Genomic DNA, 15,270 nt, shown 5'->3' on the forward strand with positions numbered 1-15,270 from the left:
AGTTTAATTCCACACAAATTGAGGTTTTGACAAAAAAAAAAAAAACGGTAATTAATTTTTACCTAATTAAGGAAATTAGGAATTTTAAATTTTTAAGGTTTTAAAATTTACCCGTAACAACCAAAAATTAGAAGGGTTTTTAGCTAAAAAAAAATAAAAAAAAAAAAAAAAGACAAAAAAATCACTTATTGAGAGAAATGAGACTTAAGAAAACAAAGAAGTGACCCCAACTTCTTAATTTCATATAAAGCTCATCAGCTATTTTTCAGCTCTTCAGAATGTTATCATAACACTCACTATTTTGGAATGCCAATAACCTTTTCTCCTTTCATTATGCATCCATTTATATACAGGATTTCTGAGCCTAATCACTAGGGCTAAAAAACACAACGTATCCATTATGCCTCTGCATTTAGTGGGAGAGAACCAGTGCTACATAAATTTATTCTATGAAGGTCAGTGAAGGTCAATGACTGAAGAACTTTTTGCTTCAGCTGCAGTTTCCATTTTACTGTCTGTGCTCCAGCTGCTCCACAGAGTTAAATTTGTTCCTACTACTGAGTAGGCTGCCATGAATGTGGCAGTGAGAGGCTGAAGGACCCAATATGCTCACAAACTATGAGAAATTAGGAGAGAAAAGAATCTGGTGTTTACAGAGAAAGTATGCCATCCCAGATCTCTCTGCAGTAAAATTGTTTTGATAAAGCAATGGGTATAGGGAGAAAACATGAATTTTATTACGATTTCTACTTCTCATGGAGTCCTTCAAAGGAATTTTAAAGCAGGATAAAGAAAATAGGAGCAAGGGCTCAATTTCTAAAACAATTCCTTTGACCCTTCTTAACTATATTTTTTCTTCTGGATGAAGTGAAATAGGACAATGTTGTGTGGCTAATGACTGCAAGTAAGGTCTATCAGTATGTATGTGAATGAATGTAAACCCCAAATATAACATCTCTCTGTGCTGAGTGAGCAGTTGGAAATTTTTTTGTATATCCTTTGAGCACAGCTGCATATACATGTCAAAAAAGAAAAAATCCTTTTCTTTACCTTTGGAGTTTACTGCACCAGCTACAGTTGAAGCCAATCTGGGCAGTGACACAGGGACCACAGTTGTTAAACTGGAGACAAGCTGGGAAGCAGGTAAATAAACACAAATTATTACAATAGTCTCACAAATAATTAGCACAGAAAGTATGAGAGAAGTATACATCTTTTGACTGTATATATGTAGGGAATATACAGGTTCACAGATTTTCAAAATAACAAACTAAAACCAGCCTACTACAAGGCAGTGCACAGAGGTACATCTTATCTGTAGGATTTCATTTGTATGCATTTGTAAACGTAATCTCACTTCCACAACAGCTTTTTCAGCTTCATTGCCAGAGTTTTTATCTTTCTATAAATTATTTAATATTTCATTAAACTTTTCTTCCCTGGCTCCAGCGTTTCCTGGTGTTGCTAACATATTGACACGCACGACAATAAGATCGGCAGGAAAGTGTACAAGAATTACAACCAGATTAGAAAAAAATGAAAGAGACAGTTTCCAGTTTCTTTTTTTTTCACAACAATACAGCTGGCAGTTTAAACTCCAATATCACTGAACAACAGAGTTTTATTTTGAACAAAAGAGATGGATGAATTGCAAAATGTGTTTGGGGATGTTCCTTTCAGATGCGATGAAAAGTACTTAGTAGTACTTTGTGCTTTTTTTATCAAGCATGAAAATTGCTTTTTTTTCTCGAGGAAAAGAACCTAAAGGCAATATGAGCATTCTTTTGAAAAATGATTTGGCACAGATTTCACTAACAACCTACTGGGAGCTGTGTACCTACAAACTAACTTGAGATGCATGAAGATACATTGGATAATGCATCATCCAGCTAAGAATAAATCTGAGAGAGGATAAATGCATCTGTCCCTACTCCAAATTCACAGATAAAAAAAAATATTTAAAATTGTATGTGTGTTGTAACTGAGGCTGTCCCCCAGATCTGGCTCCTTCACATTCTACAGTTTACTTACTTGGAAGAGGTATCATTTCAACAGCTGACAAATTTGTAATCTTTGACATCTGAAGCTCCACCCTGTGGTATTCGTAAATTGTTCTTCTGCGGACATCTACCAGGAAAGAAAAATAAAATATTTTCATACTCTATTATTTTGCAGTCTGTCGACTGTGAAAAATAGTGGATACAATGATTGCTCACAGTACCTTAGTTGAACGTGACACCAATTTTCCTCAAGGATAAGTATTTAACTTTACACATTTTGAAGGAATATGTAAAAGCTATTGACAGGAAGTGTTGACAAAATAGGTACTTGTTTCCTGGGAAAAGACTGTGAAAATGCTGAGTGAGCTCTCAAGCTTCTTATTTGTTCATTTAGGTAGAAACTCTATTAAGCAAACTGCCAGGCATTTTTGGGTATGTTTCAGATTCTTGCTTTCCTAAGTTGTTTCTCAGCTTCGTACTTGAAAGATATGTTTTATATGCTCACTTTGTCGGTTAATGTCAAGACTTGCAAACAAAACTGATTTCATTGCTTAATCAAATTTGCTAGCTACAGGCTAGTTCATATCTAAATGCATTAAACATTAGAAAATTACAATATAAAGACAAGTCCTCCTAAATATGCACTGTAACATATAATCTTGACACAAGCTGACTGCATCCAAGTTTCTCAAATTAGAAATTCAATACAGTCAATGCACTGTTCTTGGGGGCTGTGAACACATTGAAAACAGTAAGATCAAAGCACAAGATAAGAGTGAAAGTATCATGCAATCTCTGTTTTCAAGATTAGTAATTATTTATTTTGAGTATACAGATTTTAAGAGTATGGCTGCAATGCAAACTGCTGGAACATTTGAAAACTTGCAAGTTAGAAGTACACATCATATGGCCAATCTGACATAATGATTTCCTGATGTCCTGGATTCAAATTCATATCCTCTTTGAAGGATATGCTAAACATCAAATGAAATCAATGCTAAATACAATCAGTGATCTCTGTGAAACCACGCCAGAAAGGAATAAAGGGTTACACACAAAGGATTACACCTTGCTGCTTGGTATAAAGGCTATGTTTTTGCAGCTTGAAGTGCACTCCCCAGCTGGTGTAAAATCACATAGCAAAAAACAGCAGTATTCTTCAGTCTCCTGGTAGGAAGGATGTTGCAGGCATTTTTCAGAAGGAAAATATATTAGGAAGAATTTCTTCTCAGAAAGAGTTGTTAGGCACTGAAACAGGCTGCCCATGGAAGTGGTGGAATCACCATCCCTGGTGGGTGGATGTAGTGCTTTGGGATGTCATTTAGAGGGTAATATTTATGGTAGATGGACATTTGGACTAGACAATCTTAGAAGCATTTTTCAACCTTAGTGGTTCTATGATTCAAATAAATCTACAAAATAATAAATATTAGTCTTAAGGGAAGAGAAAAAGCGCATCCAAGGTGTCCCATGGCTAAGGTGCCTCTTGCTGTAAGGGTACAAAGCTTACTAGTCAAAGAAGGATGAAGAGCATCTAAAAATAAACCTGGGAATTGTCTTCACTGCATATAAAAAATAACAATTGAGTTATTGGTATCAGTTGGAATAAGCAGGGGGAATCTTGGGGGACAGAGAGGGTTGCAAAAACAGAGCTGCACTATGGTGGGATAATTCTCTTACATTGGCCAGGGTTGCTGCGTGGGAAGCAGCTTTGTCCTCCTTCACTGTATAAGCTCTAATGCACTTGCAGTCAGCATATGGTTTTTGGAAAATTATATTTCTTTTTAGCTCCAAACTAGCATCATTGCTAAACACTTCCTCCTGCCATTTATTTGAGGCCAACTTTGCTGTGGCTTAACCCCTTCTGATAGGAGATCTCTCTTGTTCTGAAGTGTACCTTTAGCTGAGCTAGCAATGCTTTTTACCTACAAATTCAATCTGACTGGATAAGGGACAGAAACTGGAGTGAGCCAAACATTTTCCCTAACAAATACCTTGTATTTAGCCACATCCTTCAAACCCAAGAGGCAGAAAGGGTTTTTAAGACAAAGCTAATCTTTTGCTGGGGTGAGGAAAATCTCTCTCCAGCAGTAAGAAATCTGTGTTCCCAGGATGATAACTCCTATAAGAGCACCTTCCAAATCAGAATGATCAGAAAATGCATTTGAAATGAACTCCTGCCAATGTTGAAGACTCTAATTTGTTTACACAGAGGTCCTTATACTTCTGTCCAAAAACAACAACAACAACAACAACAAACAAACAAACAAAAACCCCATAAATTAAAATGCAATTGCTGGCACTTCATCTGAAATCTATTTCATCTCATCTGCCTTGGTATGGACTACTCTGTTATATAATCTTGTTTACTCCGAATATTCCCCAGCACACTCCATGCAGGGCTACCAAGACATAAAGGAGTTTTGGACTTACCAAAAATCCAGGTCACAAACACCTGGTGCATGAAACTGCCAAAACACTGATGTTAAAGTGAATTATGTTTGGTATCAAAACACATATTTCTAATCATGCATTGTCCAGCATGACTATTGATCACATTCAACCCCTCTGCATCGCAGACTTAGGTAGGATCTTGTTTTCCTTCACCCAGAAGAGGGCTGTGCCAACTGCCTACTATCTACTGTGGGAAACCAGTGCACAAAGAGGTACTTGGGTAGTCACTTTCTAGCTGCTTGCAGGCAGACAGTTAAACACACAAGCATTCAAATTCCTGTGCATGGCAAGGCTGTAAAAATGCAGGTGTAGATTCCTTTGAAAGTCTCACTGGAAACCTGCTGTGCAGAGCACCTTTTTCTATTTAGCATTCTGAACCTGCACTTTAACAGGCTAGAAAAGCTAAACTCAATAGGATAATATGAGTACTGTCCTCTGTCACTCTCTCTCAACCACTCCGCAAAGACCCCTTCAGCTTAAGACACATGCCCTTCACTCAGGTGGAAGAATTCTTTGTATTCTTTGTCTCTTTAACTATTTTACAGACAAATACAAATGCAGAATCATAAAGAACTAATGAGGCCAAGTACCTCAGCATGTGCCCTAACTTGGCAAGAGAAAGAGAAATCATTTATTTTAGCAACAGACAAAAAATAAGCATAATATGTGGGTATTTTGCTGAAAAGATGCAATACTGTATCATCTCTAACAGGGAAAGGAGGAAAGGAGAAGGACTTTTGTATACATACATATTTTTTTAAGTATCATTCCTGGTTCTGAATTTCAGAAAACATGCAGACATTCTTCTCCTATCCATGCAAATTATTCTTCTGTAGGTCTGGTTATCTCAAACACCTTTAATAGCTGTATAATATGAAAAGCTTATACTTTTTTTCAGTCTATTTTGTACATTTGGCTTAACTTACATCAACCAAATTTCTTATTGGTTTATTTTTGTGGAATATATTTGTGTTATCTTTGACTATGAATCCAAAGACACATTTCCAGAAGAAAACATGCATAGGAAAACACCAGCAACTTGAGGTAAGTGGCCTAAAGAGATAGCGTGTAGTGGTCAGAAGGCCATTAAAAGAACTCTTTCAAGGGATTAAGTGATAGATCAGTCAATTATAGATGTGCAAGATACTGGAGCATTTCTGGAACATAAAAAGAATTTCTATCTGCTTTTATCACAGTCTTTTTAAACTAAATAATGACATGTAAATATTCCATGGAACAGAACTTCCAGTTAACTAAATGTACCAAACAGAGAGTGGAGACGGAGTGCCAGAGAGCAGCAATGTCTTTGTAACATACCAGAATGGTCAGTAGCTAGTAATATACTATTCTAAATATGTGTCCAGATGCATAATCTCTCTAGTACTTTATTCATTGCACAATAACTTTCCTCATACAGCGTTCTAGAACTAAAACCTGCAACCAGTGAAACATGAATATATTGGAGAAGACAGTCTGAGTTTTTTAATTATATGTTCACAAAAATAAAAAAAACTTTGACAGTGAAAGGTTTCTATGGAATCAAGATCTGCCATAAACCTACCAAAAACTGCTATGCATGGCCTTATGTATTCGTACAGCTGTACTTTCATTTTTAAGTCCAGCTGATATAGAAAACACAAATGATGAGAAAGTGTATTTGATTATGCAGAAGTCAATTTGAAGTAAAGAATTTATGAAACATATGCACTTTATGCTGCTAGCAATTTCTGAAAAATGTAAAGGATACAGAAGAGTGGCGCACAGCTACTGCACTATACACCATTGTATGGTACCTAGGTTGCTCTAAAAGTAATGCCTCCTATTTATTTCCATAGAAACTACAACAGATACAATAGCATTATTTGATAGAGCAAATTCTGAGCTACAAAACAATAGTCAACATAGTTACCACCATTAGCTCTGTATTTTCATCCACCATGAACAAGAGCCTGGATACCATGTTTGTCAAAATCTGCACCAGCAGAGGTGACGCACCGTTGTTTTCACTACTGCTGAAATGCAACATCCACCACCTTTCTGTGCTTACACTCACTATTTGGTCTCCATAAATATTCATCAAACATTGATTTGTTTATTTGTTTGTTGGAAGAATTCAATTCTACACCTTTGCTTTATCCATACTTCTACGTCAGATGCCATTCTGTCAGAGCACCTCTCTGCTTGCCATCTGTCACACAGCAATAAAATGTAACAGAATACTGGTGTGAAGGTTCAACCTCTACTGCCATATCACCAACACCCATCTCTGACATCATGGTCTAACACAATAAAATAGAAAGTATTACTTTCAGAGTAGCTCTTGTACTTCAGCACTACTGAGTAGAAAAAAATCGTGCAATTATGTATTTTGTCAGCCTGGTATGTATGATGGCCACCACAACAAAATATGAGGGAAACAGAACGTCAAAGCAATTTCTTTTTCCCTTAAACATCTTCATATTGTTAAGACTATCAACGTTAACTAATTCATACTGAAGACGCTGAGATAAAACATATCTGCAATCAAGCCATCACAATTGCTTTTGTTATGGACATATACACCCAAATTTAGATCAAAAGTCAGACTCCCTAAGTATACTCATTTTATATTTCTCCTAAATGTTACTGAAAATCCGTCAAACCTGGAAGTTGCATCTCAAGGACATATAACCTGAGAATTAAAAAAAATCAGTGAAGCAGGCTCTGCATTATGAACAACATACAAAAACTCTGCGACAGCAATGGTCTGTGACTATCACCCATCATTTACTTTGTAAGCCTCCACACCCTTTCAAATTTACCCCAATTCATGATGCTGCTCTCAGTTCCCTTAAGTCACCACTGCACCCAGCTGTCTAATTTTAAGGTTGGTTGATGGTCATCTAAGGCCTTGGCAAAAATATTTTTAATTTTAATCACTTCATACCAGATCAGGAAGTGTTGTTATTTCATCAAAGATCGGCAGCACACCCATCTCTTCCCTTCACTGTTCCCTTCACTATTCCTTCACTGTTCCACATAGAGCCTAGGTACCCAACCACCTGGAAGACAAACATGCAGGTCTGGAGGATCTGGCACTCTGCACTATTATTTGCACTAGGGGAAAGTAAGAATAAATACTATTCACCCTACACGGATGTAAATGACATCGCCACTAGAAAGGCAGCAGCAAGTTAGGCTTTGAGACTTATCTGATTGCTCTGCACCTTTATATGATGAATATCACCAACATAAACTGCTAGTCTTCTTTTACCATTCAGGAAGATAATGCTAAAGTTTTTTTTCATGGGTCTTGCTTCTTTAAGCTGGAAAAGAGTCTGCAGAAAATAGTTACAATATGCAGAGTTGCCACTTGAAAATATGCTTCAGCTGAAAAAGCACTGAAACTGGAATGTTACTAGTTAGTAGCTCAGCTACAATTTCATTTGTGTGCTCATTGGTACTGAGTAATCTTCGTGCCACTAAAAGTTGGGTTGCCGAAGTATGGATTTCCTAAAAGAGTTGTACATAAAATTGTTGAAGCCAATATTATGAATATTATGAATATTTCTATCATGGAGTGAAATCAAGACTTTATTTATAATCACGAGACTAATAACTCACTGTGTAGAACCCTGAAACTCTTTTTCATAGAATCAGAGTGGCTGAGGTTGTAAGAGACATCATCACATCATCTGATTCAACCCCTGCTCAAGCAGAGACAATTAGACCAGCACCATATCCACACGGTTTTTCAAGATCTCCAAGGAGGGAGACCCCACAACATCTCTGGGCAACCTATGCCAGTGCTCCATCACTCTTACAGGAATGAAATACTTCCTGATGTTTAGATGGAACCTCACGTGTTTCAGTTTGTGCCCATTATCTCTTGTCCTGTCACTGGGCATCACTGAAAAGCCCGTCTCTGTTTTCCTTGCAACATCCCTTCAGGTATTTATACACATTGATAAGATCCCTCCTGAGCATTCTCTGAGCTCAAACATGAAATAATTTACCATGTCTCAAAAGAGAGCTTCCTTGCAGGAGACATTCAACTGACTAAATGATGGAGAAAGGGAAACATATCAGATAATGTATATTATCTCACTTCTGGAAAGATGCAAGGAGAAAACTGCTTGCAGACACTATCCTGAAACTACAAATGCAATTTCCTTTGAAGTGTACAGGATTTTACTATTATGTCTGTGACAGACTTCTGGACAGTTATATTGGTACAAAGCTATTCCAAAGCCTTTGGGAACATATTTATTGATGGCTATCCAATTTGGCTTATCATCCTTTGTTCTCCATCCATTCCCCTTTCCATCCTAAGGCATTCTCAAGTTTTAAAATAAGTTCAAGATCAATTTCTGGAACAAAATACTGGTTTTGTTTCACAATCTGCCAAAACAAAACTTATTTCTAATGAACCTGAGCTTTTAATCTTATTTCCTCCCAAGAGTAATCTTGAACATCCAAAATAAACCCATTTACTATTCCTTATCCAAATCACTAAATCTCTCCTTCCCAGCACTCTCAGATCTCTTTTCCTGTGGCTTCTAATTATCAAGAAGGGAAGAAATACTCTCACTCTGCCCCTTTCCTTCTTTGTTCTCAACAATGATCACAACACATGAACATTCATAATTTCATAAAACATAGTAGCTCAGACTGAGAATGAGTTCTTGTCTGCATTACTCTTTTTAGGAGATATTTGTAGAGCTTTATCCACATTAAAATTTGAAATGCCTTTATAATATTCCACCCTTTGATGGTTAACTTTCTAAGTCTAAGGTAGGCTAGGTTTATTTTGATGTCAGTTTTGAGCAACAAGCACATCCAGTGCCAACAGAACATAGGGATCCTAGACTTGGGCTAACTTGACACTGGGAAGAAAAAGTACTACTCCCTTGTGTCTGGAAAGTGAGAAATACCTTTTAACTAGCTCTCAGCTGTCCAAAGTTATGTGACTTTAGTCTTATAATATTAAGTCTAAGTAATAGTGTCATTTTCTGGTAGGCATTCAAGTAGTCAGAGTAACTGTAATATTCTCCAATAAAATATTATATTGGTGATGAATTGAGAGTATGCTACTGTTCAAATAGGTTTGTGTTGCATTTGATGTTTGCTTTCTTTTCAAATGTAAGATGTATACATAAATAACTGATATAACTCAAACATAAAGCAGAAGGTTTGGGTTTTTTTTAATCCATGAACTACCCATGAACATAAAGGGAAATTGAATTCTGCTTGATGGAAAATCTTTTCTAAAGTTTTGAGAAAGAACAAATAGCCATACTATCTTCTTTTTTTCTTCTAGGAGAAGCAAACTAATTTATTTTCTTCCATTGCCTGAAAGAACTAAGAAATGAAGAAAAAAAAAAAAAGAAAATAATGCTTTTCAGTAATTGACTAGAGCCATGGCTGATTTAACACCTCTGAAATGGTAGAACATGAGTATTTAAAGAACAACTGACACTGTCTCTCTACGGTCAACACTATTTAGTAGTTCTCTCAAGGATGCTATTATGTTGCCTATACGCAGTAATAAAAACTTGTCTCACTGAAAGAACAATTTGGCCACAGGAAAATCTACGGCAAACTGATGATTCCCCTGACTAATACTAGCTCTAATGTAAACTGTAAACTAGCAAAAGTAATCACAGATTACCACCATTCACAGAAGCAGTTGTTGAGGAGCAAAGTAGTGAATGGCATGTAGCAACGTGGATACAGTGCCAATAAAACAGTTGCTGCAGCAGTGTGTTTTAGACTCCATGACTCCATACACACATTCTATTTTTCTTATCTCTCACTTCTTAATGTAATTGAATAAGACGAAATACTGGGCAGTTTTTTTGGTAATTACAGTCACTTCACTTAGCAGATAGAGTCATGTGACAAAAAGGTTGACAGACATACTAAAAGAAGACTAGCAAATAAATATGTTTTCATCAAATGCTTCACTTTGTATTACTAGTAAAACAAGATGCATGTCTGAAATAGTTCTACAGAAATATTCAAATCAGAATAAAGATTCACATATACCAGATACTCTATATAAAAAATATGTAAATGTAAAAAAGTTCTTTGAGAAGTTTGTAAAAGCTGAAGACATGCATATTCAGATCACTCAGTTACAAACACAGCTTAAACTGCTAATATGAGTTGCCTAGAATCATTTACTCCTAAGTACTCAAAAGTAGTTTATGCAGCCATCCATAGGCGCATCACATCTATTGTGTATCAGAACCAAAGTTCTCCTAAGATCTGATCTCTTAAGTGAAACCTGGACTCCAACCACTCTCACGCTACACTGAGTTCACAAGCTAAAACTCCATTTCCTCATAGTAGGATAATCTCATGCCATTAGAGTTATCCTTTCTCATACCTAAGACTGCTTAAATGAGTTGAGAGAGGCAACTGTACTTTCAACTTCAGTATCAGCCCCATCTGCATGTTGTCTTAAAGATGAGCTGGATCAGGTCAGTCTTTAACAGCTTCCTCTGCATCACACCTCCACCAGAGTACTCTTTGAGCAAACCTGGACTCAGGCCAAGGAGGCTGGCTCAACTGCAGTACCACCCATTTGCACCCTGCTATTAGAAAATCGTCAAAAATTGAATCTACCAAATTTGTTTCAAATCTGTACATAAAACAGCACACTGAAAGCAAGCACGCTCTCCAATGGCTAAACTCAAAGGGGTCTGAGCACACTACATTAAAACAAAGCATTAATGAAATCACTTGATTTCCTATTCCTAGTTTTCAGTCAACTCATATACAGTACAGTTAATGTCAGGTAAAATTAAATGTCATCTGCATTTCTGTTGTCAAAATTGAGCCTAAGATGGCATTTACGCATACATAAATTTGAAGTTCAGAGGTATCAAGAACTTCCAGCCTGAATACTGTTTTTATTTTTCATTTTGATCCAGATGATTTTTTTCTGAACAGGCTGTTTCTTCATTTCTATGAATAAGGAGAGAGAATCCCAAATTCTGTGAGTAAACAGTTTAAGTTTACATTATTTGGCTAGCTGTTTAGTTTTATTTACTTTATCTGCATAAAAGAAACAATGACAGAGAAAGGCACGTTGGGAATTACCATGCAAATAAAATTACACTTGAATTAACAAGCTGAAATTAGGAAGGTAATTTGTTGTGTTGCTAATCATCCTTAATGTAATCAGCTTATATTTGTTTCTCGGCCTCCAAATCATTAGTATGACTACATACTACATACTGGGAATTTGCTGGATCCTGTGCACGACCACAAATGCATCTGATAGTCCAACTTTCACTGGGTGGTTGGTTGAGCTGATCTGTGACACAGCAACAGGAATCTGGAAGACAAAAAAGGAGGATACGCATGAACAATTGAATTAAAAAAAATTGAGTCTAAAATTAACAATATTTTCAGAATGAACACTTAGCCATTGTAATAATATGCCATATTGTGTATGTAATATAATACACCATATTATGAGTAAGGATGTATTAAAGATTGAAAATACAGTTTTAAATTTTATTTTTTATAAATTTTGTTCCACTTCATTTAGAATTTTATGTAACAATAGTCTCATCAAAACTTAGAGGTGGGATATTGTTAATAATGACAGAGAAAAGAACAGGAATTTTCAGTAATTTATTTCCCCCAGTTGAAGACAAATTGCTATGAGGTGCTAGTATCAGACACGGAGGAGGCATTACCTCTTGTCTGTTATTAAACACTTGAATAAAAAGTTCAGTTTGGGATGAGCAAATAAAAATTTATGGCTCAGGTAACTTGCACTGAAAAGTGTTTTACAATCTATTTGAAAATATTTTTGTCTGATGATGTTCATATTCAATATATTTTGGAGTAGCAGGGAAATTGTTCTAGAAAATTTGGAAAATGTCAGATATTCACTTGCAAGTATCTACAGAAAGGAATAAAAGGACTTTGAGAGCTATCTACTAGTCCAGCTTTACAGAACAAAGATATTGATGCCAGGTAACACAGTTTTATGAAAGTAGGTGTTATCAAATTTTATTTCATTTTTTTGGAGAAGACTGCAGCTTTAGCTGATCATTGCATATTTGAATTGTATAGTAGAATTCTGTAAGGTTTTTAGTTAGTGACAAGTAAAATGTATATAATATTAATATAGTTAATCAGACTAATCACAAACTGGTCCACCATCAAAGGATCAGCTTAGACTGGTAATGTGTTTTTATAGTTTGGTACACTGTCTGGGCATCAGACCTAGTATCCAAGATTTTCTTAAAGTCTGGGAAGGAAATATACGTTTACTGCCTAACAGTTCCTCAGATGATACCCACAGAGTAAAAATAGTGAAATGTTTGGATCAATTAGCAAATTAGAACTCGTGAAAATTAGAGAGTTACAGCTTATATAACAAAGTGTGAAGTAGAAGTCTGGGGATCATTTTCTGGAAATCAACAGTTCTGAAAGGACCTTTGGGATGGTAGTGAATGAGCAACAATGGCTTTCAGAGGAGTAATCAGAGCAAGAAACTTAATTGATGTGATATCTGCTTACATAAACAGTGAAATACAGTCTAAGAGTGGGGTTGCTGCTTTATATTTATGCACGTTAGATAACTACTGAAGTTTTACAGAGAATTTAGGAGGGTCTATTTTTTAAAAAGATTCTGAAAACTAAAGGAAGATCAAAAGAGTCATAAAAATCATTTGAAAGCTTCTGTAGTTCTCAATTGCCATTAACACTGTTAAAGAGATTGATTTGTCTTCTCCAAAGAAAATGGAACACTGACTTGATTACCATGAACAAGTACTGCCAATGGGGAGAAATAACTCTACGGCTAAAGAGTTTTTGCATTCAGTACGGCAAGGTACAACCAGAAGCTGAAAGCTGCACAGTTTCAAAGTAGAATAAGATTTCTATGATTGATTGTTGTTAACCACTGGGACAAACTACCAAAGGAAATTATCATGCTCTACCCACTGTTGCTTTCAAATCACAGCTGGATATCTTATTTTTCAAAGTTAGCCTACAGTTAACCAGGAATTACTAGACTGAAGACAGAAGAAACTGGATCAGATGTAACAGACTGAGATGCAAGGTGCTAACTCAGCTAATCTAACAGTATACTCTGGTTTATCTATGTGAAACTAAGAAAACTATACTGTTGGCCAGTGTTTTTCACTTATCAGATAAAATCTAAAGAAAAACCTGTTTAATAATCCAGTAAATAAGGATTCAGTATTGTCTTTTTGCCAACTAATGGTATGTTTTCTTGTATTTGAGTTGAACTGTAGCTTGTTTTCCTTTTCCTTGTTCCCAAAATATCCTTTAGCTTTGATTTCACTAGAATCAGGCTAGGAAAAGTTAAATTTGAGAATATTAACATAAAAAGTGAGTTCTAGTAAATTAAATACTGTCATAAATTTCAAATTATTTTACTTTCTCTACAATTGTGAATTTGTACTGGTTTGGCTGCATTTATCTGGAGCTTCTTGTATACACGATCTACAAGAAATAGTTTGGTAATACTGTTATTTTTTCATCATTTTAAACCTGTTTTGTATCAGCTATTAGATAAGCTTGCATCAGCTCAGCTCTGATGCAGATATTGGAGAATATGACTTATAAGGGTTGAAAAGACACACTTTCAAAGTCCTCCAAATAAAAGACTTACAGAGTTCATAACAAGTATAAATTTTCTTTAGCATGAACACAAAATAAAGGAAAATTATTCACAATCTCAGAATACTTTAGAGAAATACATATATTAACAATGAGGAAACTGTCTTAAAAGATTTTGAAAACACTGAAAATCAAGTCAGAAAAAGCACTGGCATGAAGGATGAAATGATTATTTCTCTTTCAAGTTAGGAAGGAAATGAAGCAAAGAAAGGAATCAGTTTTAGAGATACAAAATAAAGCTGGAACTGGTGTTCAGGTAGGTGTGTGATCTGCAAAGTGCTCTGGAAAAACGGCAGCAACTTTAAAAAGCTGTTGAAATTTTGAATATGTGCTTTAGAAGCAGAAAAAAATATACAAGATAAGGAAGTCTCACAAGTTAAATGAGCGTAGTCAGCTCTTCAAACTGCAATATAACTTATGTCCAGTAAGTAATCATACGGAGCAAAAATGTAAAATAGAAGGTAATTCATAACCTAAGAGAAACTCTTGAAAAACTGCAGCGTAATTAAATTTGCATTTTTAAATGCATATTTTTATTCTTATAGTATGGGGAAATAACTGATTTTACAGAATCAAATATTTAAGTCTATCAGTGATGAGTGTACTGAGCTTACGGGTGAAGTCTTTGCGATGAGATGAAAGGATAAAGTGAACATTTAGCATATTATGTCCTTTTAGAAATACACCCTTTTGACATGAAGCTTATGGTAAGTGACATGTTTTTTTTACTGAAAACTACAACCATACACAGTTAGTAAGCAAATAGCTACTGTTCTGAATCTCTGCTTTGAATGACAAGACATGTCATGACAGGTTGACAAGTTGAATAGTTGAGCAAGGAGTTTTATGACATTGTATAAGGATGACGGATTTTAACTAGAATCATTCCAAAATATATGTTGGTTCAACCATCAACAATACGAACTCTTATACTGTGTAAATCACAGGTATATGAGTGAGCTACCCAAATGCACGTTAGCTTTGGGGACACTGACATCTCTATTACTGATTAAGTAATTCAACAATAGGGAGAACACTTAGAATTTACACTGAATTCCATTCTTCCTTAGGAACAGTAATCTGGACAGTATTTTCCATCTGAGAACTGCCAAATTTTTTTCTTTTCAGCTTTCTCTGAGGGCTAGTCAGAATCTTACTCTTCAAA

At 35.7% G+C, this 15,270-nt stretch overlaps 1 protein-coding gene across 1 annotated transcript in view; it reads right to left on the reverse strand.

The window, feature by feature from the left end:
- PLXDC2 (plexin domain containing 2) overlaps nucleotides 1–15,270 on the reverse strand; it is a 106,176-nt gene that overhangs the window by 40,302 nt on the left and 50,604 nt on the right. Inside the window, exons 2-4 of the mRNA XM_010712710.3 lie at nucleotides 11,679–11,778; nucleotides 2,032–2,127; nucleotides 1,051–1,132 (exon numbers count right to left, since the gene is read on the reverse strand). Of these exons, the coding sequence (XP_010711012.1) occupies nucleotides 1,051–1,132; nucleotides 2,032–2,127; nucleotides 11,679–11,778 (278 nt within the window). The remainder of the gene's footprint in view (nucleotides 1–1,050; nucleotides 1,133–2,031; nucleotides 2,128–11,678; nucleotides 11,779–15,270) is intronic.

This window comes from Meleagris gallopavo, chromosome 6 (genome assembly GCF_000146605.3).
Source record: "Meleagris gallopavo isolate NT-WF06-2002-E0010 breed Aviagen turkey brand Nicholas breeding stock chromosome 6, Turkey_5.1, whole genome shotgun sequence".
Classification (NCBI taxonomy): domain Eukaryota; kingdom Metazoa; phylum Chordata; class Aves; order Galliformes; family Phasianidae; genus Meleagris; species Meleagris gallopavo.